The 26,163-nt window shown below is 52.9% G+C and overlaps 3 protein-coding genes across 9 annotated transcripts in view; 1 reads left to right on the forward strand and 2 right to left on the reverse strand.

Annotated features, from left to right (window-relative positions):
- The window catches only part of RALGDS (ral guanine nucleotide dissociation stimulator), a 55,932-nt gene extending 47,209 nt beyond the window's left edge, over positions 1-8,723 (forward strand). For 4 of the 5 annotated variants that reach the window (XM_071766653.1, XM_071766652.1, XM_071766651.1 and 1 more), the window contains exons 3-18: positions 258-451; positions 835-909; positions 1,412-1,605; positions 1,978-2,099; positions 2,233-2,448; positions 2,792-2,895; positions 3,228-3,312; positions 3,926-4,003; positions 4,090-4,176; positions 4,462-4,494; positions 4,705-4,826; positions 5,007-5,102; positions 5,289-5,490; positions 5,677-6,039; positions 6,140-6,254; positions 6,495-8,723. In XM_071766653.1, coding sequence (XP_071622754.1) covers positions 258-451; positions 835-909; positions 1,412-1,605; positions 1,978-2,099; positions 2,233-2,448; positions 2,792-2,895; positions 3,228-3,312; positions 3,926-4,003; positions 4,090-4,176; positions 4,462-4,494; positions 4,705-4,826; positions 5,007-5,102; positions 5,289-5,490; positions 5,677-6,039; positions 6,140-6,254; positions 6,495-6,670 — 2,262 coding nt within the window. In that variant the 3' untranslated portion in view covers positions 6,671-8,723. The remainder of the gene's footprint in view (positions 1-257; positions 452-834; positions 910-1,411; positions 1,606-1,977; positions 2,100-2,232; positions 2,449-2,791; positions 2,896-3,227; positions 3,313-3,925; positions 4,004-4,089; positions 4,177-4,461; positions 4,495-4,704; positions 4,827-5,006; positions 5,103-5,288; positions 5,491-5,676; positions 6,040-6,139; positions 6,255-6,494) is intronic. The other variant, XM_071766650.1, reaches the window with a different exon arrangement.
- A 1,572-nt stretch (positions 8,724-10,295) lies between these two features.
- GTF3C5 (general transcription factor IIIC subunit 5) lies at positions 10,296-16,904 on the reverse strand. Of its 2 annotated transcripts, none has more exons than XM_071766654.1 (11): positions 16,717-16,904; positions 16,087-16,315; positions 15,660-15,858; positions 14,491-14,686; positions 14,088-14,192; positions 13,540-13,654; positions 12,871-12,951; positions 12,242-12,339; positions 12,025-12,107; positions 11,605-11,747; positions 10,296-10,955 (listed from the first exon to the last, which is right to left on the reverse strand). In XM_071766654.1, exons 1-11 carry the CDS (start codon positions 16,864-16,866, stop codon positions 10,798-10,800), a joined length of 1,557 nt encoding a protein of 518 aa, XP_071622755.1. In that variant the 5' UTR covers positions 16,867-16,904; the 3' UTR covers positions 10,296-10,797. The 2 variants fall into 2 exon arrangements, with proteins under 2 accessions (XP_071622755.1, XP_071622757.1); XM_071766656.1 differs by having other exon boundaries at positions 16,802-16,877.
- Positions 16,905-17,415: 511 nt separating this feature from the next.
- On the reverse strand, positions 17,416-22,664 carry CEL (carboxyl ester lipase). Of its 2 annotated transcripts, none has more exons than XM_071766038.1 (11): positions 22,515-22,664; positions 21,875-22,032; positions 21,342-21,458; positions 20,912-21,109; positions 20,695-20,825; positions 20,161-20,268; positions 19,836-19,953; positions 18,965-19,151; positions 18,386-18,589; positions 17,866-18,063; positions 17,416-17,685 (listed from the first exon to the last, which is right to left on the reverse strand). In XM_071766038.1, the coding sequence occupies exons 2-11, from the start codon at positions 21,960-21,962 to the stop codon at positions 17,481-17,483; spliced, it is 1,554 nt and encodes a 517-aa protein (XP_071622139.1). In that variant the 5' UTR covers positions 21,963-22,032; positions 22,515-22,664; the 3' UTR covers positions 17,416-17,480. The 2 variants fall into 2 exon arrangements, with proteins under 2 accessions (XP_071622139.1, XP_071622138.1); XM_071766037.1 differs by having other exon boundaries at positions 21,342-21,464; positions 21,882-22,032; positions 22,515-22,595.
- Between the last annotated feature and the right edge of the window lie 3,499 nt (positions 22,665-26,163).

Here is a 26,163-nt window from a genome sequence, read left to right on the forward strand (position 1 = left end):
GAAGCTCTGGATTCAAACATAGGGTGACCCTGATTTGCATCCAAATTTCAGCAGTTTTGAGGCCTTCCCTGGGATTTCCCAAATGCTCAAGTACTCCGTGTTGGGCACCCAGCTTCCCTGCCCCCAGGCCCATCACATGCCCCTGCAGGGGGTCCATGGTCCCAGCCTAGATCCAGAAGTGTTTTGTGGAGCTGGTGGGACCACACGGAGCTTTTGAGCTCCATCCAGCCCCCTGACCTGTGCTCCTGTCCTGGCAGTTTGAGAACGAGTCAGCCCTGAACCTCTACGAGACGTGTAAGGTGCGGACAATAAAAGCTGGGACTTTGGAGAAGCTGGTGGAGTACCTGGTCTCAGCCTTCAAAGGCAATGACTCCACCTATGTCACCATCTTCCTGTGCACTTACCGGGCCTTTGCCACCACCAAGCAAGTGCTGGACCTGCTGCTTAACAGGTGAGGCTTCCCTGAGCCCTGAAAACACAGCTGGGAGTGCCTGGTGTCTGAGCCCCCTCGGTCAGGAGACCCCCAGCATCTCCTGCTACCAGGCCTTGGAGGGTTAATGGGCTTCTCCCACCCCCATCAGCTTGAAGGTTTTAGGGCAGGGAGGACAAAACTGGGAGCTGGAGCCCTTCCAGCTGGTACCTTGCTGCAAGGTGGCCAGTGCTGGCTGCTTCCCTGTTCCTGTAACATGGGGGCTGTGGCAGTCTGGGGGAGCAGGACAGTACATGGGAGGTTTATTCCAACACCCTGGAACCTTTGTGAGTGGTGTGGAGGCAGAAGAGGCAGCTCTGAGACTCAGCTTTGTCCAAGACACTCACTGCCCTGTGTCCCACCAGGTATGGCAAACTCCACGTGCAGGCGAATGGGGACCACGCCAGGCATGCTGTGGATGAGAGGATGGAGCTGAAGAAGTAAGTCTGGCTGAGCTGTGGGGGAAGGAGAGATGGGTGGCCTAGGATGGGTGTCTCCTAGGAGCTCCCTGCTGCTGAGATGTTCTGACTGGTGATGGGTCTGAGCCTTCATGTCCCACTGCCCTTCTGAGACAGCTGCACTGGGCTGCAGCACAGCTGGAGAGGTGTCAGTGCATTCACAATAGGTCTCCCTCCAACCCTGATGGAGCAGCAGTATTAAACACCAGCTAGGCAGCCTGGCAGCAAAGTCTTGTGGCTTTTTTTTTTTCTTTTTTTTAAATTGGTGGGAAACAGAAGTGCTGAGGTACTAACAGGCTGACTCCTGTTCTTAGCTCTGCTGTCAGAATGGTTCCAAAGTATGTTTATCAGTATGGCACTCTTTGGTTCTCCCATGAAGCTGTGCATTGTCCCAGGGATGCTCCTGGTTCCTGGGGCTCCTGGGAATGCACACCAGTTTCTCCTGGCACCCAGTTCTCACACAGTTTGCCTGTGTTCTCCCCAGCACCATCTCCTCCATCCTGGGTGCCTGGTTGGACCAGTACTCCGAGGACTTCCGCAAGCCCCCTGACTTCACCTGCCTCAAGCAGCTCATCTCCTACGTGCGCCACAACATTCCCGGATCCGACCTGGAGCGCCGAGCCCGCATCCTGCTGGCCCAGTTCCAGCAGCAGGAGCAGAGCGAGTCCGAAGCAGAAGGTGAGGTCCTTGTCCTTTCCTGCTTGTGGGGGGGGGTACTCTGCGGCTGCGGATGGAGGGAGTGCTCCTGCTTGGCATTGAGGGTCTTCAGAACCCGCATCAGCCCTGGCTGTGGTTACATGGAGGGACACTGGGAAGCTAATCCAACCTTCCCAGGAGTGAGATTGCTAAATGGATTAGCTAATCTGCCTTTGATCCTCTCCAGACACTTGTGTCCGGGTTTAAAATGATTTATCCTTTTATCTGAGCCTTGTTTCTCAAGGCGTGAAGCCAGATGGGAATTAAGAGTCCAGGAGATGGGACGTGAGTGTCTGTGGGGGACTGGAGTGGACCCTGGGCTTGTGGTGCTCAACTTCACACCATCTCTTGCAGCTGTGGACCATGGCAGTTGCACTTTCCAGCTGGTGGAGGAGAATGGGCTTGGGGATGGGAAGCCAGATTTCCTCTCCTTCTCCCCAGAGATGGTGGCAGAACAGTTCACACTGATGGATGCTGTGAGTATTCATTCAACAGCTGGGTGGATGGTGCTCTGGGCACAGGCCTGGCTCATCCTTTTCCTCCTGGCCTGTTCCCTCCCCAGAAACCCCAAAGACACCCATCCCCATCCCACATCCCTTTGTCTTCCAGGAGCTGTTTAAGAAGGTGGTGCCTTACCACTGCCTGGGCTGCATCTGGTCCCAGCGAGATAAGAAGGGCAAGGAGCACCTGGCACCCACCATCCGTGCCACAGTCTCACAGTTCAATAGTGTGGCCAACTGTGTCATTGCCACCTGTCTTGGGGACCGGAGCCTGAAGCCACAGCAGAGAGCCAAAGTGGTGGAGAGATGGATCGAAGTGGCTCGGGTAGGGCAGCTCAGCACCCTGCTCACCTCCCACCCCTACCCAAGGGCTGAGGTCACAGAATCACTGAATGTTTAAGTTGGAAGAGGCCTCCAAGCTCATCCAGTCCAACCTTTGATCAACACCACAGTCAACTACTACACCCTGTCCTTAAGGACCAGGTCCCAATGCCTTTTAAATGCCTTCAGGGATGGTGACTCCACCACTGTCCTGGGCCATTCCAATGCCTGACAACTGTCTCAGTGACAAAATATTTTCTAATATCCATCCTGTGGGTGTGTGAATCCCAGCAGATCCTGGGGCTTTCTTTAAGGCTGAGTCCTGTCCTCTCCTTGTCTGCCTCCAGGAGTGCCGCATCCTGAAGAACTTCTCCTCCCTCCGAGCCATCCTCTCGGCTCTGCAGTGCAACGCTGTTCATCGCCTGAAGAAGACCTGGGATGAAGTCCTGAGGTAAGCAGTGCCTGCTGGGCTCCAACAGCCATGGGCAGATTTGGTGGGGGAGGTCCTGCTACAGCCCTTGAAGATGTAGGTGGTGGGGTCATCTCACCTCCAGCTTTGCCTCTTGGAGTGTGCCAAAAACCCAGGCACCAGCATAAGATGTCAGGGAGCTAAGGAGGGTGAGGAAATAAAAATCATCACCTCCTCCTCCTTCTGCCAAACACCCCAGAACAGCCCCCAAACAGCAAGGCCTTGCTTGAGTGTTTCAGGGGTCCTTTAGGTGAGCAGAAGAGACCTCAGGGTGACACCATTGCTGACTTCCCTCTGTGTTTCTCCCTGAGCAGGGAGAGCTTCCGGACATTCCATGAGCTCTCTGAGATCTTCTCTGATGAGAACAACCACTCACTGAGCCGGGAGCTTCTCATCAAGGTATGGGGTGATGCTGGCAGAAGTTTCCATCATGTTTCATCCCTTGCAGCACTGCTGGGGGTGCAGGCAGAGCCTGCTGAGTCTGAGGAGCAGGCAGGGAGTTTTGGACAAGGCTGGGCTTTCTGCTTCTGCATCCAAAAGTCATAAGTACCTGATGCTTGCAGAGCAATTCAGCAAGCAGAGATAAACAGTGGGATTGGATCCAGTGCACTGGGTGATGGCTGCTTTTAACAGCCCCAGTGCAAGTCCTCTTGATTTCAGGTGGGGTTTGAGGGTTTGTGAAAGGCTGCAGCAAAAAAGTCTTTCTTTTCCATGGAGCCTCTGCTCAGCTTCTCAGCCTAGCTCCAGTTTGAGGGCTGAGAGGACATGAAATGCAACAGGAAACAAAACATCCCATTGAGGAATATTTATCCAGATCTGGAAATGGGAGCAGCACCTCCTGTTCCCTGAGCCTCTCCTCCCTCTGAACCATGAGAAATCTTAGCTGTGATTTCCTCCTCTTCCCCTCGTCCCTCTTTCCCTCTACAAGGAAGATAAAAGCAGGGTGAGGTATAGCTCATCTTTTAGTGCAGTTTCCCACCTGCTCTGATCCCCACCTCTCCCCACCATCCAGGAGGGCACATCCAAATTTGCCACCTTGGAGATCAACCCGAAGCGGGCACAGAAGCGGCAGCAGCAGCAGCGAGAGATGGTGAGTCCAGCAGAACCACCCCCAGGACCCCTCCCTGGCTGCTCCCACCTCCCTCCTGACCCCCCTGTCCCTTGCTGTCCCTACAGGGTGTGATGCAGGGCACCATTCCTTACCTTGGCACCTTCCTCACAGACCTGGTGATGCTCGACACAGCCATGAAGGACTTCCTGGACGTATGTACCTCCATCTCCATCCTCTCCTTCCCCTGCACAGCCCAGAGCCCGGGCTGAGGGAGGGAGGGAGGGAGGGAGGGAGGGAGGGAGGGAGGGAGGGAGGGTTGGTCCCCCGTGTGTCTTGTATTGGCCACTGCACCCTGGGCATGCTGTATGCAACACTGCACCCTGGGCACCCACCTCTGTCATCTGCCAGACAGGGGGCAGGGAAAGGTGGGAGGAATTTTTTCCTGCCTACTCCATTCAACTCCTTTTTTTAATTTTTATTATTTATTTTTTCTCCAGGGTGGGCTGATCAACTTTGAGAAGAGAAGGAAGGTGAGAACTTTACATCACAGCGGGATGGAGGCTGACTTGGTCCAGGCCCAGGCTGTGTCAGTCACTTTGGGGTTGATCCCTCTCACTTTTTGCCCTCACATTCTTAATTTTTGGGGAGGGGGGTGATTCTCAATCTTGATGTGTGAGGCTGGGCTGGAGGAGGCCAAGGCTGGCAGACAGATCTGGTCTCATGGTTTGTGTTTGCTTCAGGAGTTTGAAGTCATTGCTCAGATCAAGCTGCTTCAGTCAGCCTGCAACAACTACAGCTTTACACAGGAGGACCAGTTTGTGGACTGGTTCCACAGCCTGGAGAGGCTCAGTGAGGCCGAGAGGTGAGCAGGGAGCAGGGCACATCAGGAGTTCCCACTTCGCATCCCCCTGGAGCTGCCCCAGCTCCCTCTGTGGCTTTGCCCCCTCACCCTGCTGGCACGGGGCAGAGATCTCAAACACCCTTCTTCCTTCCTTCCTTCCCTTCCCTTCTCTTCTCCCTTCCCTCCTTCCCTCCCTCCCAGCTATGGGCTGTCCTGTGAGATCGAGCCCCTCTCCGAGTCAGCCAGCAACACGTTGAAGGCCAAGAAAAACACGGGAATCATCAAGCGATGGAGCGAGTGAGTCTGCCCGGCCCAGCGGGATGGGGGTGGAGGTGGCTGGGCTGGGCCCTGGAGCAGAATCCCGGAGTGGTTTGGGTTGGAAGGGATCTTCAGCATCGTCTGTCTCATTCCAACCCCCCTGCATGGGCAGGGACAGCTCTGTCCCCAGCCCAATTCTCAGCTGCCCCGCATCTCTCCCGGCAGCCGGCAGCCTCCCAGCTCTGAGCCCTGTGCCAGCGGCAGCTCCCACTCCAAATCCTTCGACCAGCTCAAGTGTGGGCAGTACCTCTGCAGCGGGGACGCCACCGACTCCCTCAGCGTCACCTCCGCCGGCTCCAGCAGCTCTGACGTGGAGGAGATCAACATCAGCTTCATCCCCGAGTCCCCCGACTGCCAGGAGAAGAAGGTAGGGGGCAGCTGGTGGGGGCCAGGCCTCCAGAGGCCACAGCGAGGGGGATCCGAGGGGGGGGGGAGGGTCCTGGGGGCTGTTTCTGACCCACCGGGGCCAGGGACACCCTTGCTGCTCGGGCAGCGTGTCGGGGCTCTCGTGCCAGCGGTGGCTGTAGTCGTGTCGGTCCCCCCGTTGTCACAGGTCAGTGAGATCCCTCTGGCCTCCCTCCCCCAGCGCTGGTACGCCCCGTCTGTGGCCGACGGAGAAGCTAAAACCACTGTGTCCTCCTCCGCATCCCCTCTCCTCCCTGCCCTCCAGTTCTGGGAATCCACCTCCCTCTCCTCCCTGGACACATCGGGCATCGGGTCGGGCTCCAGCAGTGCCTCTTCCTCCTCTGTCTCCTCCACGCCGGTGACGGCGTCCCGTACCCACAAGCGCTCCGTCTCCGGCATCTCCAGCTACTCCTCCCTCTCGCTTCCCCTCTACAACCAGCAGGTCGACGACTGCTGCATCATCCGGGTCAGCCTGGCCGTGGACAACGGGAACATGTACAAGAGCATCCTGGTTAGCAGGGGCACCACGGGGACACTCACCCTGCTTGGGGTTGGGGCTTTGGGGGGCTTTGTACCCAACCCCCCCGGTTAACACCGCTTTGTTCTGACAGGTGACGAGTCAGGATAAGACCCCCGTTGTTATCCGCAAAGCCATGGCCAAACACAACTTGGATGGAGACCGGCCTGAGGACTACGAGCTCGTTCAGATCATCTCAGAGGAGAGAGGTGTGAGGTGTTGCTGGGGGGTCTGTGTGTTCCTGGGGGAGGTGTTCCTGGGGGCTGTATCCAGGACTGACTGTCCAAGGCTGTCTGACCCAGCCTTGCTGCCTGGGCAGCACCGGGTCAGAGCTGGGCTGGGAGGTGACAGCAGAGAGGACCCAGTGACCATGGGCAACCCTCAGCCCCACTGACAGCCCCTTTCAGGGAAGAGGTGGCTGACTGATCCCTCTCCTTGTTCCCTCCCAGAGCTGAAGATCCCTGACAACGCCAATGTCTTCTACGCCATGAACTCCGCCGCCAACTACGACTTTGTGCTGAAGAAGAGGGGCTTCTCCAAGGGGGTGAAGATCAAGCACGGCTCCAGCTCCACCCTGCCCAGGATGAAGCAGAAAGGCCTGAAGATCGCCAAAGGCATCTTCTAGCCACAGCCCCACTGCCACCCATCACCAATGGGGCCTTGGGGGGCAGGTTGCTCCGGGCTGGGCTGTGTCCTGTCCTTGTGCCACCCGGCACAGTGAGTGGAGCAGCCCTGGCCCTGGGGGGGGGGATGGCCGTGCACCCCCCTCCTGCACTGAGAGCCACGGGTGCTTCAGCAGCCACTGCCGGCCCCCACCTCTCCCTGCACAAGCTCCCATTTCAATCAGGTCGTTTTTTTCTACACAGGAAGGCAGTGAGGGGGGAATTTCTCTCTTTTTTTTCTTTTTCTTTTTTTTTCTTTTTCTTCTTTTTTCTTTTTCTTTTTTTTCTTTTTTTTTTCTTTTTTCCTTTTCTTTTTTTTTTTTTTCTCCTTTTCTCTTTTTTTTATTTGAACCTTCCATGGTGCAACACTTGTCCAGCCACCGGCCAGCCCAGGGCTGGAGTTCACCTCTGCCGTAGGTGCCTTGTGTCCGAGCCAGCTGGGGAGCAGTGACTTGCAGAGGGGCCACTTGCAAGGAGCAGATCATGAGCCATCACTCCAGGGCTGCAAAGCCTCCCGCATGGTGGGGTGCTCTCCTTCCTGGATTTCCTGGTGGTGTTTTACCTCCCCGTCCTTCCTCCTTCGGATAACTGGCATCGCCACCACTGCACATCTTTGCCTGTCCTTTCTCCTGGGAGAAACCACGGATGTCCCGGGTTGGGAGGTGAGCTGGAAAGGATGGAGTCCTGCCCCGGTGCTCAGAGCCCCATGGAGGAGAGTTTTGTGCTGGGATGGACCAGACCCCTTGTGCTCTTGATGACTGGAAGCCCTGCATGGTCTTGCTCCTCTCCCTAATCCAGCACATCCTCCTGCTGGGATTGGGTGGTCCGTGTTCAAACCTGCACCAAAGATCAAACACCAGTGTCTCTTCTTCTGGGGGGAAGCTTTGTGCCATGCCCAGTGCTGCCAGCCCAGCAAGGAGGAAGAGGGTGAAGTTCTGCCTGAACTTGTGTAAAAAGAGACCTTGGGTTTGTGCAGGCGGGTGAGGAGCTGGGGACTTTCTGAGGATGCTCCAGGTGCCCCGGCTGCCACCGCCTGACCCACAGGAAGTGCCACTCACCTTGGGCTTTAACCAGACTTCTGCAAACATTGACCATGGGAGAAGGAGCAAGGAGACTTGTTTTGTAAAAAACAAAAGTTTACTGAAATTTTTTTTTCTTTTTTTTTTTTTCTTTTTTTTTTTTTTTCAATATTTATTGGTTGTAAATAGAAGAGATGAACTTGTACATTTTACTAATCCAGCCTCCCTCTGCCCTGCAGCCCAGTCCCTCTCCTTTCCCCACCCTGGTATTTAAGGCTGCTGAGAGGGACGTTGGCAGTAGCAGCAGCAGCAGCATTGCTCTGCCATGGTTGTGAGGTGCAGACCCCGCCAGCCACCCCTTCCCTTCTTTCTCTCCCACGAGTTGCTTCAGCAGGGGCAGAAATACTTGTTTTAATCATTGTAGGAAACACTAACCGAAGGGGGACCTTTTTTAGCTCCTGATTCCAGGTCTTTTTTAAGCGCTTCCTTCCAGCACTCCTCCTCCTCTCTTCCTCTCTGTCCATGCTGGGTGGGTGCAGCACCTTCTCCAGCTCCAGGAGCGGGGCCTGGGCAGCCCCTGGGGCTGCAGAATTGCTGCAGGGCCACGCTCAGGGGGCTGCTGGCAGGAGCTGGGCTGTGGGCAGCAGGCAGGGAAGAGGCTGCTGGGGTGAGAGCGTGGCCAGCACCCACCCAGCTGTCCCAGCCCGTGTCCCCACGGGTGGCATCGCCCATCGCTGCACATGATGGGAGCCCCCGGCTCCCTGACGCAGGGGCAGCCTCTCCCCTCCCACTCTGCCCAAAGCCCAAACCAGGGTCTTGCCTCTGCTCCCACCCTCCCTCTCCCCTCCTGCTGGTGTCCCCCCAGCAGCCCAGTGTCACCCGAGGGACTGGCTGTACCATATGTATTTTGTACCACTTCAATGAAGGAGCACACTGCCCGGTGTGACTTGTACACAGCAATGTAAGTAGTCTTTGCAATAAAATCCTGATGCTCAAATGTCTCAGCCCCAGCACTGGGGTTGTCCTGTCCTCCTTTCCCCAAAATGCTGGCATGTTACTGGAGGAAAAGGAGTGGATTGACTGGGGAGGAGGTGGCACTTGTGCCTGTTCTTGGTACCTTTTGTTCAGGCTGCCGAGTTGAGCTTTGGTTTGTGTTTGAACTGAGATCAAAGGCTTCTGCCAGAGGAACAGTGCCTGAGTTTCAGATGAGCCCTGTGCATTTGTACCTGTGAGTTTATGGGACTGTTGCATTTTCTGGTTGCACAAATGCAATGTCTGATTTCCTGGTTTTACTCCTTTTGATACAAGCAGTTGGTTGAAGAGCAGATGGGTCCTTACTGTGTGGAGAAAGTGGTGTGCCTTGGCTTGAGGCATCACTCCTGTGGCACTCAGCTCATTTCCGTGAGTGGTTGGTGAAGTTATTTTCTGGTTTTGAATAGCACAGACAGCAGTGGGGATCACCTGGATGCTGTAGTGATTCTGAGCGTGGGGATTAAATCCTGACCTTTTGGAAATGAAGGCACTGTGGTGTGCAGACAGGGCTGGTCGTGCCTTTAACTGCTCAGGCAGAATGAAATATCCAAATCCCTGCAGGCTTCCCGGAGATTTTGAGAACAGCTGGGAAGTGAACTACCCCTGGCACAAGTGATTTGTGGCTGCTTTGGCCTTGGGCAGTGTGTTGATAGGAAGCTTGGCTTCAGATGATTTTTCTAGCATGTTGAAGTGTTTATTCTTGGTACCTTCTGTACCTGAGCTCCAGCAGTGGAGCATCCACTGCCTCTCTCCTGTTTTTTTCCCTTACTGCCCTGTTGCATTGCATTGAGGTCAGGTCCCTTATGCACCCCTTGTGTTTCTGCATTCCCATATTTGTAGGACTTGCACCTTACCCTGGCTGGAGGTGCCCCAGACAAGACTACTTGATGCACACCCCCCCATATAACAACTTAGAGCCCTAAGAAATGCCTCTGTACTTAGAGCTGCAGTCACGAGGCAGAACAGGGTCTCCCAGTGAGGCACAGTGTGTGCACACCTGAGGAGCCAGTCCCCAAATGCAGCTTGGGGCTCTGTACACATCTGTGCACATCTGTGTGTCCAGGAGCACAGCTGTAGCTCACTGTGAGACCCCTGCAGATCCTGATGTTGAGGGCTGGAGGCCAAACTTAAGGAAATATCTCAGTCTAACAATACTCCAGAGAACACTAAAAAAATGCTGAAGCCTTGAGCAGCCTCACACGAGTGCAGGAGGCTGAAATCATATTAAACCAGGCATTAGAGCATATTATCAGCCACTAATGAGAAACCTTGCACTTGTAACACCCTGGAGAATGCACAAGACTCAGAAAATGCCAGCAGATCCTGAATTTCTGTGTTTATTGGTGGTAACAATCCAGCCAGCAATGGCAGAATAATGAGTGGTCAAAGTCTATGGACATGAAGCTCTGCCCCACTGCCTGCTGGCTTCAGTCCTGGCTAATTACTGGGGAAGTCAGAACTGAGAAGTGCCTCAGCTGATAGGGACAACACCCCCTACATCCCACAGAGGGGAATCATCATTCACTTCCAGAAAGCATGTTCTCCTGCCAGCTTTATTTTCAAGATCTCCAGCACTGCTCACTGCTGAAGTCATGACACAGTATTTTCATTTCCCTTAGACAAGCAGAAGGGCAGCATCTGCCTGAGGGATTCCTGGAGCACTTCACCCTCCAGCTCCTCAGGTATCTTTGCTGTTTTCCACATGGCCACAGTGCATTTCCCACAAATGGAGAGGTTTGGGAATGCAACTGCTCCTCTTTGCTGGTGTGTTGCCAGCTGGTTTGCTATCTGGGCTCCTCCTTGAGAGTTGGTTGAGGTTGCTTGAGGACTCATTAGCCAACAATTATCAAAATGTAGGCAGTGGCTCCCAAACATCCAAATGAGAGCCATCAGCAGGCACCAGTCAGTGCAGACAGGTTGTCACCAGCTCAGTACAAGTTCTGCTTTCTTACAACCTGGCCATGGTTGCTGACTCCTCAGTTCTCAAGGAACAAGAGTGCAGATGATTCTGTTCAGCAGCAGCCAAACTCTCACTGAGTTCACACATAGTCCAGAATTTCTGTCTCCATTTCATTTTCACTCCCATCAGAAGGCTTGAAGTCTTCTTCCTCCTCCTCTTCGTCATCCTCATCCTCTCCAGACTCATATGCCATCTGCTCTTTGCCATCTTCACTGCTTGTTGTGTTTGAGAAAAGAGCTTAATTGGGAAGAAAGAAAGAAGGACACTGTGATGCTCTCTCAGTGAAACCTGAGGGTATTTGCAGGAGAGGTCAGAAAGGCAAAAGCCAGAGGAGCACAGGTAGTGGTGCACATTGTGATAGAACTTGATCAAGCCCAAAGCAACTTGTTTTCATATTCCAGGACCCAGCTGAACTGCAGCAGATCTGCAGTGCTCTGCCTCCTCTCCTGGCTGATTTCTGACCTAGTTCACTGGATACTGTTTTGGCTCAGCAACATGGAAAAAATTATTAAATTAGTAAGTGAGGAAATAACATCAATAAAAAGTAAAATGCAGCCAACAAGAGCATCACTGAGAATAAGGTCTTGATTATCACTGTGCAAAGACATTTAAAACCTGAAGGCTGTGATAATGGGAAGATGAAACAGGAAACCTTTACTCCCAGCCATTCCTAACCCTAACACAGTCACTCTGCAGGACAACAGCCTCAGCTCACACACTGGAATGAGCCAGAACACAAAGAACACCAGATGTAGCACGAAGGAGGAGGCAAATGCAGGAATGCTGCTCTCTTAGGGCTGACTGCAACATCCTAATTCAGCCCCACAATGTCTCGTCACCAGCAGGAAGGTGGAAATACCACTGTGCTGTTCCAGAACATCCTTACCAGGTCTTGTGGATCTGATGATCTGCTTTATCATCAGGGACATGGTATCTCGCAGCTCATCACTTGTCTTGGGAAGGCACCACCCATCCCTCTCTGTGCATTCCGACTCCGCGCCGTCGTTCCGACGGATGATCTTCTGGAGGCTAAAAAGCAGGAAAAGGGAAGGAGAGGCTGAGCCTTGCAGAGTCAGATGGAGGCTTCAAATGAGACAGCCTATGGCTTCTGTGTCTGACTCCACTCCCTTGAGCTGGAATAGTGTTTGGTGATTCAAGTAATTGTCACAGGGGAAGGGAAGTTCAGGTGTGGGAAGTGGGAAGCTGAACACCTGGGAAGGTTCTGCTCAAGAGCAAGGGATGGGATCTAAAGAAGAGGGTTTGAAATCCAGTGCTAACAGATGGCTCAGCTGGCACTGGGCAGTACCTTTCCACGTTCAGGTCACAGAGCTGGTAGAACATCTGCCTGTAAGGGGGTAAGGCTCCTTCCCGGAAAATGTAGATGGATTCCTGAGGGGAGGAAAGAAGGAGAGGGTTACTTTGCATTTGATGGTGTAACAGGGCAGCTCAGCTGTCCCCTTCAAGACTTACAAAACAAGAAACACCAAGTTACTTAAAAATTCTGGTAAAAGAGTAACACTTACCTTCAGTTTATACCTGCTGCAGGGAGGCTTTTTTGCACTGGATGCAGCAGAGATGCCCAGCCCCTGTTTCAGGTCATGCACACTGACAGTGTGACTTACTGAAAGACAGAAGCACAGAGTCCTGACTGGGACAGCTTTCACACTGTGCCATTGTACTGCCATGGCTCTCTCTTGATTCAGTTTTGCTGATCAGCAAAAAACAGACCAAGCCAGCACTGAGCACGTGTTGCTCATTCTTCAGAGGCATTACTGGACAGCCAGAGGGGAGGTGGTGACATTGGCAGCTTTTTCAGCAGCACAGTTGTTCATAATTTTAACCTTTTCTACTCCCCCTTGACAAAGAAAAAACAGCTCTGCCCTTACACTGTACCATCACCAAACAGCAGTGAATGCTGAACTCCCAGAGTGCTGCTTGCACAGCTCCCTTCTCTCAGACAGTGTGGCTCAGCCAGACAGGCATCCAAGAGTCTCACCCTCCCCAGCTACTGGCTTAGCAGCAGCACCACATTATAACCAGAAACAGAGCTCCCATTTTGGCTTAGCTGGTACACAGGAAGACCCTTCACACCTGTGAGCAGGCTGGGGTAAAGCCAGAAGAGCCAGGCAGCCCTGGTGCTGGCACTGCATACCTGGCTTCTTGACAGTGATGGGCAGGCTGTAGTTGTATGTGCTGCGTTTTGCTTTCACAGGCATGTCACTGGGGGCATAACCTAGAGGAGAAAAAAGAAAACCAGTAATGAACCAAAGGGAAACTCCCAGCAGAATGTTCCCAGCTTGGCAACAGAGGTGCCAGACTGGTGTGTCTGGGCTTTGGGTTATGCTGACTTGAGCAAGGTGAGGAGAGGAGAGCCAGGAGATCAGCAGAACCCTGGAAGTTGGAAAGAGGGAGCTGTGGTGTGATGGTGGCAGCCAGTGCAGGCCAGCTCTGGCATGATCAGATGGCCTCAGGGAGTCCTTTCCCTCTGGGACCTGAACAAGATGTTTGGGTCCTTGAAGAAAAGATTCTATGAAAGCAACAGAATCTACCAGTGTCACCCCTGAGGGAGGAGATGTTCTGCTAAATCCACCTGGGCTTTGAGCACACAGAGGAGGAAAGGCAGCCAGCTGCCCACTGAGCTTGGGATGTGCCAAAGGAGGAAAGGACTTTATGGGAGAACCGTGGTAAGGAATGAGCTCAACAGGGGTCATCATCAGAGCAGAAATATGGCAAAAATGTTTAAAAAACAAGTAAAAAGAAAAGTACTACCAGGATTAATCAGAAAGCAGAGAGGGGGTTTCAGTGGGTTGGGCCCTTTTACCATATTTCATCCCACAGCGAATTCTGAAGTCCAGGACTTGATAAATCTTGGCTTCAGGGTGTTTCCTGGGGTCGTACCCAAACCTCACCCACAAGCTTCTCCAAGGACCTGTTAACTGCACAAACACACACCAGGGCAGCTGGTTACAGAACACAGCACAGTGGTGCAGAGGTCCTTAGAAAACTGGACTATTTCCCCCACTGCCCAAAGATTATTTCCTTTCCCTGCTCTCTCCTCACTTGCCACACCAAGATTTGTACTGGGGTCTGGGCACTCAGTGCAGTAAAGCACATTTTTTTGGGGTGCTTTTACAAATTAACTTGCAAAGTCACAATAAAGTGTTTGGAAAAATTCTGCTACCATTGCTAGGTGGACAGTCTGACCAAACTGCAAAGCAGAGTGGGAGCAATGGAGCCAAGACTTATTGAATCCTTTATGGTTACAGGACATCCCACTCAGGTATTTAGGGGCAGGACCCCTCAGAAAGGGTGTAGGACCCCACCCCACCACTGCTCCCTTGCCCTGCCCCCTCACAGCCCCCAGCTCACCATGTAATAGGCCAGATATGGCAGCAGGAGTTTCAGCTTGTCTGGGTGGACACTGATGTTGGCTTTCACTGCATTCCTGGACCAGACTGGGCGGACTTCAAAGAGCTGAAATAATGAGGAAAGAGCAAGGGAACAGTGGGAAGGGATTCCCAGAGGCAGCTCAGCTTCCCAAGTGGACTTCTCCTGTATTGTGGCCTTTGGCCCTTAGTGTGAGTTATCAGAGTGACAAGGGAGTGGCACAGAGTGGAACTCAACATGAGCTGCAAGGACAGACTGAAATCTTGGCAGAAGTGCAGTGAACACAGTGATGTCTGCTGATGAGGAATTCAGAGAAAATGCCTGCATTCCTTTTCCTCCACTGCATGCTGCAGCACAGTGCTCAAATCAGGAATTAGGTAGGTACCTTTCTCAGCTCTTCCTCCACCTTTTTATCCACAGGATTGGTGCACACTTTCTTCCAGGTCTGCACGGCAGCATCCAGGGGTTTTGTGGGGATTTCTTCATCATCAAAGTTCACAAAGATTGCATTGTGGGGGCGCCGGGCCCTGCTGAGGCCAATGAGGTTCTCACCAGACACCTGGGGGTTGTTGTATCCCTCCCTAGAAAAGAGGGAAAGGATCAGATTTGCTTTTTGCAAGTGGCACACCTGGAGCTGGGGCCTCCAGGGGAACAGGGGAAAATGGAAGTTTTCCAGATTTTGGAAGAGCCAGGGATTCAGCCATGTGAGCAATGGGTTGGTTTACTTTTCACCCCACCACCCTGTGGATTGTGGAATCCCATACTGGTACCACACAAGACTCTCATGACACCAGTGAGGAAAGAAAAACCACACCCAGCTGCCTGGTGACAGAGGTGCCCTGTGCCAGCTGACAGAAACCCCTCAGGCACTTGGTACTGATCTGCAGGAAATGCATTTGCAGCACAAAAGGCTTCACCCTCTGCATTTGCTCTCCTGTAATTACAGCAGCTCAGTAGGGTACAGGGACAAGGCAAGGTGGCAGTGCAGTTATAAACTCAATCTACAAACAACATCCTTTTTTTTTTTTTTAAAAAAAAAAAAAGCTGTTGAAGGACTACAGTGAGAAAATGAAAGCTGTTTCTTGTGGGAGATCTCCCAGATTGTTCTTCTGGCAAAACCAAGCAGGGGCCAGGAGGGCCCAGGCCCAGTGAGTGCAGTCACAGCACAGATGGCCTCGACTCCTGCACCTTCCCCCCTGGGCTCCATCCCCCTGGGAGCAGCAGAAACCTGGATCACTGCACCCCATGCTGTGTGTGCTGTGCTGGGGGAGGCAGTCATCTGCACCAGAGCATCCTCAAGTGGACTTGAGCTGAGCTTTCTGCTGGCCAGGCAGTTCCCCAGGCAAGTCTGCCTGTGTTGTGCTGAATCAGGAGGGGAAAACCACAACAGGGCAGCAGCTTGAAGAGATGGAATACATGAACGATGTATTTAGTGCTGCTCTGATGCAAAGATTCCTCTCTTAGAAGTACAGAACAAACCAAGAAAATATTTCAGTGTCTGTCCATCCCAGAGCCAGCCCAGCCATGCACTGCATTATGAGGAAAGGCACAAACCTGTGCTGAATGTCTGGCCTGTAGAAATAATCAACAGGAGTGTCCAGACGTGAGAAGATATGGGGTGGGATGTAGAGGGGTAATTCCCTGTTGAAAAATTCTTCCTTCTCTGGTTTGAGCATTAGGACTTTGTCATACATGGAGGTTTGTTTGCCATCAGGACCAGAGTGCATTGCCAGGTACTGGAAATCAGACATTCCTGGGAGAAACAAGAGTAAAAACAATGTCAGTTTCCGTGTCAGTATCACAATGTGTGTCACTCAGCACCCAGGAGCAGGAGGCAGATAAGTTCATGCAAAGGTTTATACTGCAAGGAGGCTGTAACAACAGGAGACTTCGTTGTCCTTCTGGTCCTGAATTTTTAGAGGGGAACACTTCCCTCTCCCATCAGACATTTAAGCCACATCGACACAAACCCAAAAATTACCTTGAAATTTGTAAAGAGTGGTGACAGTCCCAAGAATTTCCATTTCAAACTGGACTTCTGGCTGGGTTTGTTCTTCAGTGTCTGACTGCTGCTGCTTCTTCTTCTTGGTCCTCCTCCTGACTTTGAGCAGCACGGTGGAGGTGGGGAAGCGATTGGCACAGACCGGGTGGCAGTACGGGTCCTTGGGGCGGAAATACAGCTCCAGCCTTTTGGCGGGGTCGGCGTAGATCTGGGCGGGCAGAGCCTGCATTAGCACAGCCCCCGGGCAGCGTGGCTCCCCTGGGCTCCAGCAGGCACCAGACCCCCACCTCCACACCCTCTCACCGTGGGGCTCCCCCCGTGTTTTCCCCTCGCTCCATTTCAGGGATGGTGAATCCCTCTGCCCAGCGCACCGGGGGGAAACGCAGCCGCTCCCACCCTTCCCGACGCCTCACATTCCCTCTCTGGTGGGCGGCAGCGGCCCGGACCAGTGTGGGACGTGCGGGAAGGGGAGGGTCTTGCGGGGGGAGGGTCCCGGGTCCCTGGCCCCTGGCCCCTGGCCCCCTCCCTCCTGCAGCCCCACAACCGCTCAGGAATGACCAAGGGCCCCGCTCCCCCATGGGCCTCCCTCAGCTCCCGGGCCTCCCTCACCCGCGACACCCCCTGCTCTCCTCCCAGCGTCCGCAGCATGGCCCCGACGTCCCGCACCAGCCCCGGGTACTCCACGCACACCAACCGCGGGCTGCGGGGCAGCTCCAGCACCGCCGAGCCCCGCTCCCCCCTCAGCCCCTGCGCCGCCATCGCTGCCGCTCACACCGACCGCCCCGCAGCCCCCCCGCGCCGCGCCACAAAGGTTCCGCCGCACGTTGGTTCCGGGACCGGCGTGAGGGCTCCGGGGGTGAGGAGATGGAAATTTGTGAGGAGATGGAGATCTGTGAGGAGATGGAGGTTTGTGAGGAGATGGAGGTTTGTGAGGAGGTGAAGGTCCAGGGTGGGTGCTGGGTCTGCTCATCCCAGCTTGGCCTCTGCCAAGGCAGGATTTGTGCACAGAAATCAGTGTGTGCTGAGCCTCCCTTTGTGTTTCTGAGGTGCTTCCTCTGTGTGTGTTGCAGGGAGCTGTTTGGGATGGGTGTGGGTGCAGGTGGGATTGTGGGGGCCAGGACTGTCCTGCTGGGGGTGGCCATGGTGGCCACCAGGAACAACAAACCCTGAGCCAAGGTGTCCTTCACCAGGACATCCTTGTGTCACCAGGCAGGACAACACCCTCTGACCCTGGGCTGGAGAGGGTTTGCTGCCCAACCCTAATGTCAGGGAGGAAACCCTCTCGTGGCAAACACACAGAGAAATCACTTGGTTACAAGCAAACCTTTAATGAACTCGACCCATCTTTACAAGGTGTTTTTTTTTTCTTAGTTCTACAGGAGTTCCTTGGCCAGGGAGATGTTGGCAACCTGTGGCAGCTTCAGGTAGTCTGAGTTCCAGAATTTCACAAAATGAGCTCTCAGGTCCTGCTTCACGGAGTTCTTGTTCATCTTGCTGTTGATTTCCAGGTAGTAAGTGCCCTCGTTGCTGTAGGGTGGCCAGGTAACAGGCACCTTTGAATTCCCTTTGTTGGGATCACTGGGGAAAAAATGAGAAATAGGAGTTTAGTTTGATCAGGACAGCAAGATCAAGCTCCACCACTGGGAGAGAGCCAGGCTCACAACAGAAGTACAGACAGAGGACTCCCAGCATCTGGGAATTACTCCTGAGAAGTGAACAAAAGCAGCAAACCCAAAATGTGGCACTGGAGTCACTCACCCTGTCCTGGCAAAATTGGTCCAGTAAGCAATCATGGCACGTGAGACAGTCCTGTGCTTGGGCAGATAGCCCAGGGGTGTGGCAAAGGGTTTCCCAAAGACGTACTGCAGGTCATCAGCATGGTCTGCCCCCACCCATTTTGGGTAGAGGGGCATTCGGGATGGCTGGGAGAACACATAGCTGTATGTCCTGGCATTCCTGGGGAAATCAAACAGACTTGATGGAGGGGAGGGCAGGGGAAGGGCTGTGGATTCATAACAATACTTGCAGAGCCAGAGGTTCAACCCTGGAAGATGCACACATGCACCTAAGAGGTTTTTAAGAAGCAAACCCTTGTTTTAATGGGAATTTAAAGCAAGCTCACAGCACGATTCCCTTGCAGCACTGGAGAAATAATCTCAGCACCAGCCAAATCTAAGCATGTACCAAAACTCCTGCTCCCCTGAAGCTCAGCCCCTGTGCTGGAATCCCAGTGCCCCAGACCCCAGGCAGGCTTTGGGCTGAGGGCTGAGCTGCTCACCGGGCATTCTGCAGGTGCAGATTTAGTGCCCACTGTGTGGGGATCAGGAAGATATAGTCAGTAATCAGGTTCACCACTGTCCTCTTAATGACCTCCTGGTCTGGCTTGTCACCCCACTCCTCTGTGTAGGCATCATATGTGATGTTGGCCCCACGCTCCCCCCTGTCCATGGTCAGTCCTTTGATCAAGTTGTAGACTTGGTCCCTGAAAAGACAAACAGGATCAACAAATTACAGACCAGCACCTTCCAGTGTGGAAACGGAACCCAACACCCACTGGGAGTCACACCCAGCCCTGCAGAAATGGTTTGATGGAGTAAAAAATCAGTGATTTCAGTCTTAGACAGAGGACATGTTCTTCCCAGCTTTCTCAGCAGAACAGTTTGGGCCCAGGTTGTCCACAGATTCCTTTCATCCCCAGAGAGGAGTCTTGTGCCCTGACACATGCTCCAGACACCCTGGCTTGGAGTGACACCCTGTTTTGAAGGTAGGGCCCTCTCCACTCAGCCCTTGGAGTCTGGAGGCCGCATTGAAGATGAGGATCCTCCAGGCCAGGTTTTCAGGCCCATTCTTCACTTACACAGAGACTTTCCCAAAGGGTCTGTTGATAGCAGGCAGGTCAAAGCCAGCAAAGAAGTGTCCATCCATGTCATTGACCCCAGCAATGTAGTCAATGTCAGCAGCATTGGCAAAGAGGTTCTCTGGCATGTCTGGGAGGAAGTCTCCATCAATGACAGGAGTGAGGGCAAGAGTGTGAACCAGGGGAACTGCAGCAGGAGGCAAAACCAGAGTCCATTAGGAGCTGGGAAGACAGAAGGGTGGTGTGACATATCCCTGTGGGAAGAACAGGTTGAGGGGGAGGAGGAGGAGGAGAGCTTGGGCAGGGACCAGCATGGGCAGGGTGTCACCTGAGAGCAGGGTGACCATGGGATGATGTTCAGTAGGTGGAGAAGAGCAAGAGATCTGCCAGTCAAGCACCAGCAGGTAACATCAAAAATCCCTCTGTTCCATCAGCTTCTTCCCAAGCAGCCCAGCCAAAGGTATGGAAGGACAGAACTTTTCCCATCCCACCTGGCTCTGCTCACTCATTGCCAGGACATCCAGCTCCAGCCAGTGTGGCTGCACAGAGGTGCCTTGGCCACTTGTTGTCCTGAGCAAGGCTAAAGACTGGGGCTGTTACCTAGGAACATGAGGAGAACACGGGGAGAATAGTTTGCTTGGGAAAGAAATCCCTACAAGCAGCAAATGTGGAAACTTTCTCTCTGTCCGGTGTGAGAGTCCCAGACTCCACCCAGCGACTCACATGAAAATAGCAGGGTTGAGGTCAATATTTTTTTTTTTTTTTTTTTTTGTCAGCTGAGTTTCTGTAAGCCTTGGCAATCAGGCCAGGGCCTGCCAAGGCCGGGTGAGCTGTGTGTGTGTGTGACCAGGGCATGGCAGCGGGGACTCACTGGGCAGGTTGGTCAGCTGCAGGTGGTAGGCCAGGGTCAGGACTTCGGGGTCAGCGTTGCGCAGGCACTGAGCCAAAGCAGAGGTGTTGGTGCTGAAGCAGCCCACTTTTTCTCCAAGCTGCAGGAGGAGAGAGAGAGAGAAACCTCCCAGTGTTACCTCCCAGAGCCTCCCAGCTTCACAGAGGCAGAAGAGCTTCCTATCTCCAAGCAACGTGTTTCCAAAGCTCTGTTTGGCAGCAGGGCTCCTGCCAGCCCCCCTGTGGGTTATGTTTGTCTCCAGGGAATCACATTTTGGGGGGTTTTCCATTCAAGACTTGCACTTTACCTTTTTAGCCCAGGTGAGTGGGTCCTTCTGGATGGCCCAGCTGCAGAGCCCAACACCACTCTGGCTGATGGCCCTCTTGAACAAACCCTTGTTCTTTGGGGTCAGTGTCTGTGGGACACAATAGAAACGAGGGGGTTTCAGGTGTGACATCCTGAGGAGGTCACTGCCTGCCAGACCTGCCCAGTCCCTCACAACTTCTTGCAGCAGCCCCAGGAAGCTGCTTGTGCTCTTTGACATTCTCAGCAGTTAAAAGTGATATGGTGAGAAGAGGAGCAGAGGAGGGGGACACGGGAAGAAAATGCTACTTCAGCAGAGGTCCCAGAACCAAGTCCTGCCTGCAGTGGGACTGATGAAACTGAAGAAGGAGGAGTGGCTACAAAGCACAGAGGCTGAGCATTTCTGTGCCCAGGCAGGAGAAGAGGTGAATCAGGAAAGGAAAGCAGTGTGTGTGGAGGAAAGCAGTGAAGTGACAGGGGCCCCATCTCTCCTTTTCCAGAGAAGGGGCTCTGGTGGGGTCTGACAAAGGCAACACACCTGCAGGGAGACACTGGCAGCACCAGCTGATTCCCCAAAGATGGTGATGTTTTCTGGGTCACCCCCAAAGGCCTTGATATTCCTCTTCACCCAGGCAATAGCCATGTGCTGGTCCTTCAGCCCATAGTTCCCTGAGCAACAGAGAGCACCCACCCCTGAGCCAGGGCACAGCAAAGCTGAGGAGCTGGGATCCCATGGGAAGAGGCAGCAGCAGTACCTGGCATGTTGGCATCTCCCGTGCTCAGGAAGCCCAGAGGCCCCAAGCGGTAGTTGATGGTCACCACAATCACGTTGCCCCTCACGGCGATCTCCTCCCCATCATAGAGGTAATTATTGAGGAAATTGGCTCCCTGGCTCCCTCCGAGGAAGAAAGCTCCACCGTAGATAAAGATCATCACTGGCAGGTTGGTAGAGACTGGGAGGTGAGGAAGAAAAGCAGTGAGAGCCACGACACAGCCAGAAGGTGCTGCCCACCCATCCCTCAGCATCTGCCCCTGGCCACAGCAGCCAGGATGCTCTGCTCCCACCTTTCCCTCTGGAAAGCAGCACTCCTGCAGTTGCCCACTACAGGAATATAACTGCTCCAGAGCAATTTGTCCTCAAAAGGAACAGAGGATCTCCTCCCCAGGTCTCTGCCAAGCCCATACCCTCTCTCCTCCCCTGAGGGATCCAGATGTTCAGGTAGAGACAGTCCTCTGCCCCACGGACAGCACTTTGTGTCAGAGTCACCTGCATGCAGCGACTTCTGAAATGTTTTGCCTTCAGTGTTCCTGAGAGGAGAGAGGGAAGAGAACAGATCCTGGTTAGAGCATCAGCTCCATCCTCTGGCTGCAAGCTCTCTAACCATCCGCCCTCCCCTCTGTAACTCCAGTGCAGAGGCAGCAAAGCCCCCTCAGTCACTGTGAGCAGTCTGAGTGGGTGACAAAGTGGGACCCTTCCCCATGTGAAGGAGCTCTGGACAGCAGAGGTGTGGGGAGGGGAGATGCAGGTGCCAGGCTTCTGCTTTGGTACCTCATGGGGTTATCTGAGTTGCTTGGAACAGACTCTCATACCCACCATGAGACTGAGAGCTTTTTATTGGAGCTGCTTAGGTGAAAGCAGGCAACAACAACTTTGGCTTTTCAATAATGGACTAAAGAAGACAAAATAAAACCCCAAACCAAAGGCATTCAAAAATTAGATCTTACCTTCCCAGCCAGGATGAGGTTCAGGGTCTTCCAGAGGTTTTGGAGGGGCAGCAAAGGGGATCCCTCTGAAGATGTCGACATATTCCCCAAAGAGTCCCAGTTTTTTACTCTCACCTTCCACAAAACCACCCTCGGTGTACACCACTCCCAGCTGCACGTGGTAACATGAGGAGAGGAAAAGAGAGGAGAGACGAGAGGAGAGGAGAGGAGAGGAGAGGAGAGAGGAGAGAGAAGAGAAAAATTCCATTGCACAGTCCTTCATGCCTCTGGCTTCCCATGTTGCCAGAGTTCCCACCTTCCCCTGCCCAGTCCCCCGAATGGATCCCGCTGTAGCCCCCCCTTCCTTGGCCATCCCTTTGGAGCAGACCAGCAGCAGAAAGTCTCAGAGATAAACAGCAGAAGGCGAGGACCTTCAGCCTTGAACATAACCCAGGCCAGGCCTGACACAGAAATGTGCAGGAACTTTTGGGAAAAAGATGTTGAGAGCCTTTGCCACGTTTAGGGCAGGAAAACACCCTGCCTTTAGCTGTCACATTCTGCAAGTCCTCTTCCCTGGGCTCCAGCAGGGATTAGCTCAGTCAGCCAGGAGCAGGCACTGCCTTGCAAAGCCCTCACAAGTGCTTCTGTACTCACAGTTGCAGCCCATGCTGTGCCAAGGCAGGTGCAGAAGGTGAAGCAGAGGATCTCCCAGCCAGCCATGGTGAGTGCACACCTGAAGAGTCCCCAGCAAGGGGGTGGATATTTATAAAGCCAGGAGGGCAGCTCTGTGCCAGTCCCAGCTCTTGCCTCCAAGATAAAGCAGGGGACACACTTGTCCTTCAGTGGGCTGAGCCCAGGCCATGGGTGAGGTGGCCTGGAGCCACTGTGTGAGAGCCCTGCAGATGTTGCTTTCATGGGCTGGAGGCCAAACCTAAGGAAATATCTCAGTTTAACAAAATACCAGAGAACATAAAAAATTCTGAAGCCTTGAGCAGCCTCACATGAGTGCAGGAGGCTGAAATCATATTAAACCAGGCATTAGAGCATATTATCAGCCACTAATGAGAAACCTTGCACTTGTAACACCCTGGGGAATGCACAGGACTCAGAAAATGCCAGCAGATCCTGAATTTCTGTGACTGGGTGGTAACAATCCAGCCAGCAACGGCAGAATAATGAGTGGCCAAAGTCTATGGACAGGAAGCTCTGCCCCACTTCCCTAACTCAGGCAACTGTAAGGAAGCCAATTCCAGAGCCCTGGGGGGCACTGCAGATGTGTGCTGCTCCATCACCTCCCTCATGTGACATTTTCATGCCTTGACAACTTTTTCTCCCATCCATCATTCCAAAAGTGGGTGCAGCTGCTAAGTACACCAAATGTCCCTGTATCCCTGGCAGAATATGTCAGGACAGCTCTCCTGCTTTGACAGATCAGAGGACAGAGAAAACAAACCTGAATTTTGCCAAGGGCACACAGGACAGCTGATAGCAAGCTGGAGTGGGACCTAAAGGCCTCCATTTGGATTCCTGGCTTAATTACACAGCCCAATATCTCACTCTTAACAATGTTAAACAGGGAAGACAATCACAAAAGCTTCAGAGGAGCCAGCAGTAGTTCCAACCACAGCGGTTTTGGAGGAAGTCTGTGTGTTCAGCTCAGCCAGAAAGCCTGCACCTTTCTCAGCTCTTCCTCCACCTTATCCATTGGTGCATCCTTCCTTCCAGGTCTGTACAGCAGCAGCCACTGGGACTTCTTCATCCTCAAAGCCACTTTTGTGACACCACTGAGGATAGAAAACTTAAATTTATTTAAAAACCCTGCAAAACCACACCCAGCTGCCTGGTGACAGAGGTGCCCTGTGCCAGCTGACAGAAACCCCTCAGGCACTTGGTACTGATCTGCAGGAAATGCATTTGCAGCACAAAAGGCTTCACCCTCTGCATTTGCTCTCCTGTAATTACAGCAGCTCAGTAGGGTACAGGGACAAGGCAAGGTGGCAGTGCAGTTATAAACTCAATCTACAAACAAGATCCTTTTTTTTTTTTTTTTAAAAAAAAAAAAGCTGTTGAAGGACTACAGTGAGAAAATGAAAGCTGTTTCTTGTGGGAGATCTCCCAGATTGTTCTTCTGGCAAAACCAAGCAGGGGCCAGGAGGGCCCAGGCCCAGTGAGTGCAGTCACAGCACAGATGGCCTCGACTCCTGCACCTTCCCCCCTGGGCTCCATCCCCCTGGGAGCAGCAGAAACCTGGATCACTGCACCCCATGCTGTGTGTGCTGTGCTGGGGGAGGCAGTCATCTGCACCAGAGCATCCTCAAGTGGACTTGAGCTGAGCTTTCTGCTGGCCAGGCAGTTCCCCAGGCAAGTCTGCCTGTGTTGTGCTGAATCAGGAGGGGAAAACCACAACAGGGCAGCAGCTTGAAGAGGTGAAGGTCTCCATCCCATCTCCACCAAGTGCAGCCAAGCTCTCCCCATCCCTGAGCCCACCTTGCTCATGGGTACCCTGCACCCAGAGGTCTGCAGAGCACAGCCAAGCCCCACTCCACCACCCCTGTGGAGTCCTTAGGTCAGGGATGTCCCTGTGTGTGTGTTTGGCTCTCAGAGTTTCAGCCATTTCTGTTCCTCCTGCTCGGCCCAGCAGGGTGAGCAGTGAATGTGTTCATTCTGAGACAGCCCTGGGGTGGGGCAGAAGCAGAACTACCAGTCCCAAAAACTGAAGAGCCATGAGATAGCCTCCTCAAAGTGATGAGCCTGACTTAAAAATAGTGATTAAAAAAAAAAAAAAAAAAAAAAGGCATAAAAAAATTTTACATATTCACTGTTTTCAGCCTGTAGGGTGCAGTAGTACCACATTTTCAGCTTCAAAAAAACTAATTTCTTTGGCTCTGCCACTCCAGCTCTGAGCTAACCTTAGCATGGTCAGGCTGGGGAGGAACCCCCAAACCTGTGGGAGCAGTGGCAGCACTGCAGAGGGAAAAAGCTTTAAAAGGAGACAGCCCTGGTGTTATTTACACAGGGCTTACAAAGCATTAACTCCTTGGGTGAGCTGGAGAGTGTCCTGTGGCTTGTGCTGTGGGTGCCTCTTTGGTGTTCCCTAGGGAAGAGCAGCAGGTGCTGGAATTATGTACAGCAAAGCCCTGCTCCCCCTGGGAGCCCTCAGGAAGGGAGCAAGGAGGTTTTGTGAGCTGAAAGGTATTGCTGAGGTGAGTACACAAATATTCATGGGGAATATATAAGCCCAGAGCAAGGTAAGTCAGTCCTGCTTGGTTGTATTTTAGTTGCTGAAATACTGATGTCTGTGCTGGTTGGTGAGGTAAGTGAGGTGGGGTGTAAATGTGAGACCAAAGCCCCCTTCAGCTCCTGCCCCCACAATACCCCCACGTGCAGATCCTCAGCTCCTCCTCTTTCTGCACTCACTTCTGGTGTTGGATTTAATCTGGTTGGATCCCTCTGCCTCACAGACACCAGAGAACACACTGGGCTGAGAGGTTCCACAAATATGAACCTAAGTGCTTCTTTAGTTCCAACCATTTTTATGTTCATTAGGGTTTCATGGCATTTTGGAAGAGTGGGCTCTGTCTGGAGTGTCTGGACTGAATGTCATTACACCTCCTGGCTAAGGTCTAGCTAAAATTTCTTTTTTCTGTTCCCCAGCCCGTGTACCATGAGCTGTTAAGCTGGTGTTCCACCTCAGGAGGGGTTATAGCAGCAAACAACATTTTTATGGAAAAGGATCTAGTACATTAATATGTTAGTGGCCCAAACTTTCAGAAGGTAAAACATTCTTTCTAACTGCCCTCTGCTGTGCCTTAGATACCAAATGCCTTGCAGAACTTTTTCTTTCATGAGCAATGATGTTGGAAGTGTTTGAGAATAGGCTTCCAAACTCTTGATTAAAGCCTTGACTAAGGAGAGCAGGAACTCCTTCTGAATACAGTTTGCTTTGTGGAACTTTGTTCTGGTGTAAATCAGCATGGACTGGTCAGCTTTCACCTGTACCAGTAAAAAACCATTACCAGCCCCGTGCCATGCCCAGATAGCAGAGGGCAGAATATGCTTCATTTCCTTCCACACTGTCTTCTCTTTTATTGTCAGCAATGTTTCACAGTGTAAAGAATCCAAACTGCAAACCTCTTTTTCACATTATTATCACTCCCCCTTCAAATCAAACATTCTTTGCAGGGCCTTTCAGTCCTTGGAGCCTGCATCTTCACCAACTTTTGTCTCCCTCCTTCAAGCCAGTTTTTCCCCGCTCATCTCTGTAATCTGACTTTGTGATTTGTTCACTTGTGTGCTTGTTTTT

The sequence above is a fragment of the Heliangelus exortis genome, chromosome 22 (assembly GCF_036169615.1).
Source record: "Heliangelus exortis chromosome 22, bHelExo1.hap1, whole genome shotgun sequence".
NCBI lineage: Eukaryota > Metazoa > Chordata > Aves > Apodiformes > Trochilidae > Heliangelus > Heliangelus exortis.

Coding starts and splice junctions, on each gene's coding strand:
- GTF3C5 (XM_071766654.1), bottom strand. CDS start 16,866: ATGGCGGCGCAGGGGCTGAGGGGGGAGCGGGGCTCGGCGGTGCTGGAG. Junction 16,316..16,716: donor GAGAGCAGGGGGTGTCGCGG/GTGAGGGAGGCC, acceptor CTGCCCGCCCAG/ATCTACGCCGACCCCGCCAA. Junction 11,748..12,024: donor TGTGACCTGAACGTGGAAAG/GTACTGCCCAGT, acceptor CCTGCTTTTTAG/CCTCCAGAAGATCATCCGTC.
- CEL (XM_071766037.1), bottom strand. CDS start 22,580: ATGGCTGGCTGGGAGATCCTCTGCTTCACCTTCTGCACCTGCCTTGGC. Junction 18,590..18,964: donor CCCTTTGGGAAAGTCTCTGT/GTAAGTGAAGAA, acceptor TTGTCTTTTCAG/GGACCAAGTCTACAACTTGA. Junction 18,064..18,385: donor CTGCACCTGCAGAATGCCCG/GTGAGCAGCTCA, acceptor TGATTTCCCCAG/GAATGCCAGGACATACAGCT.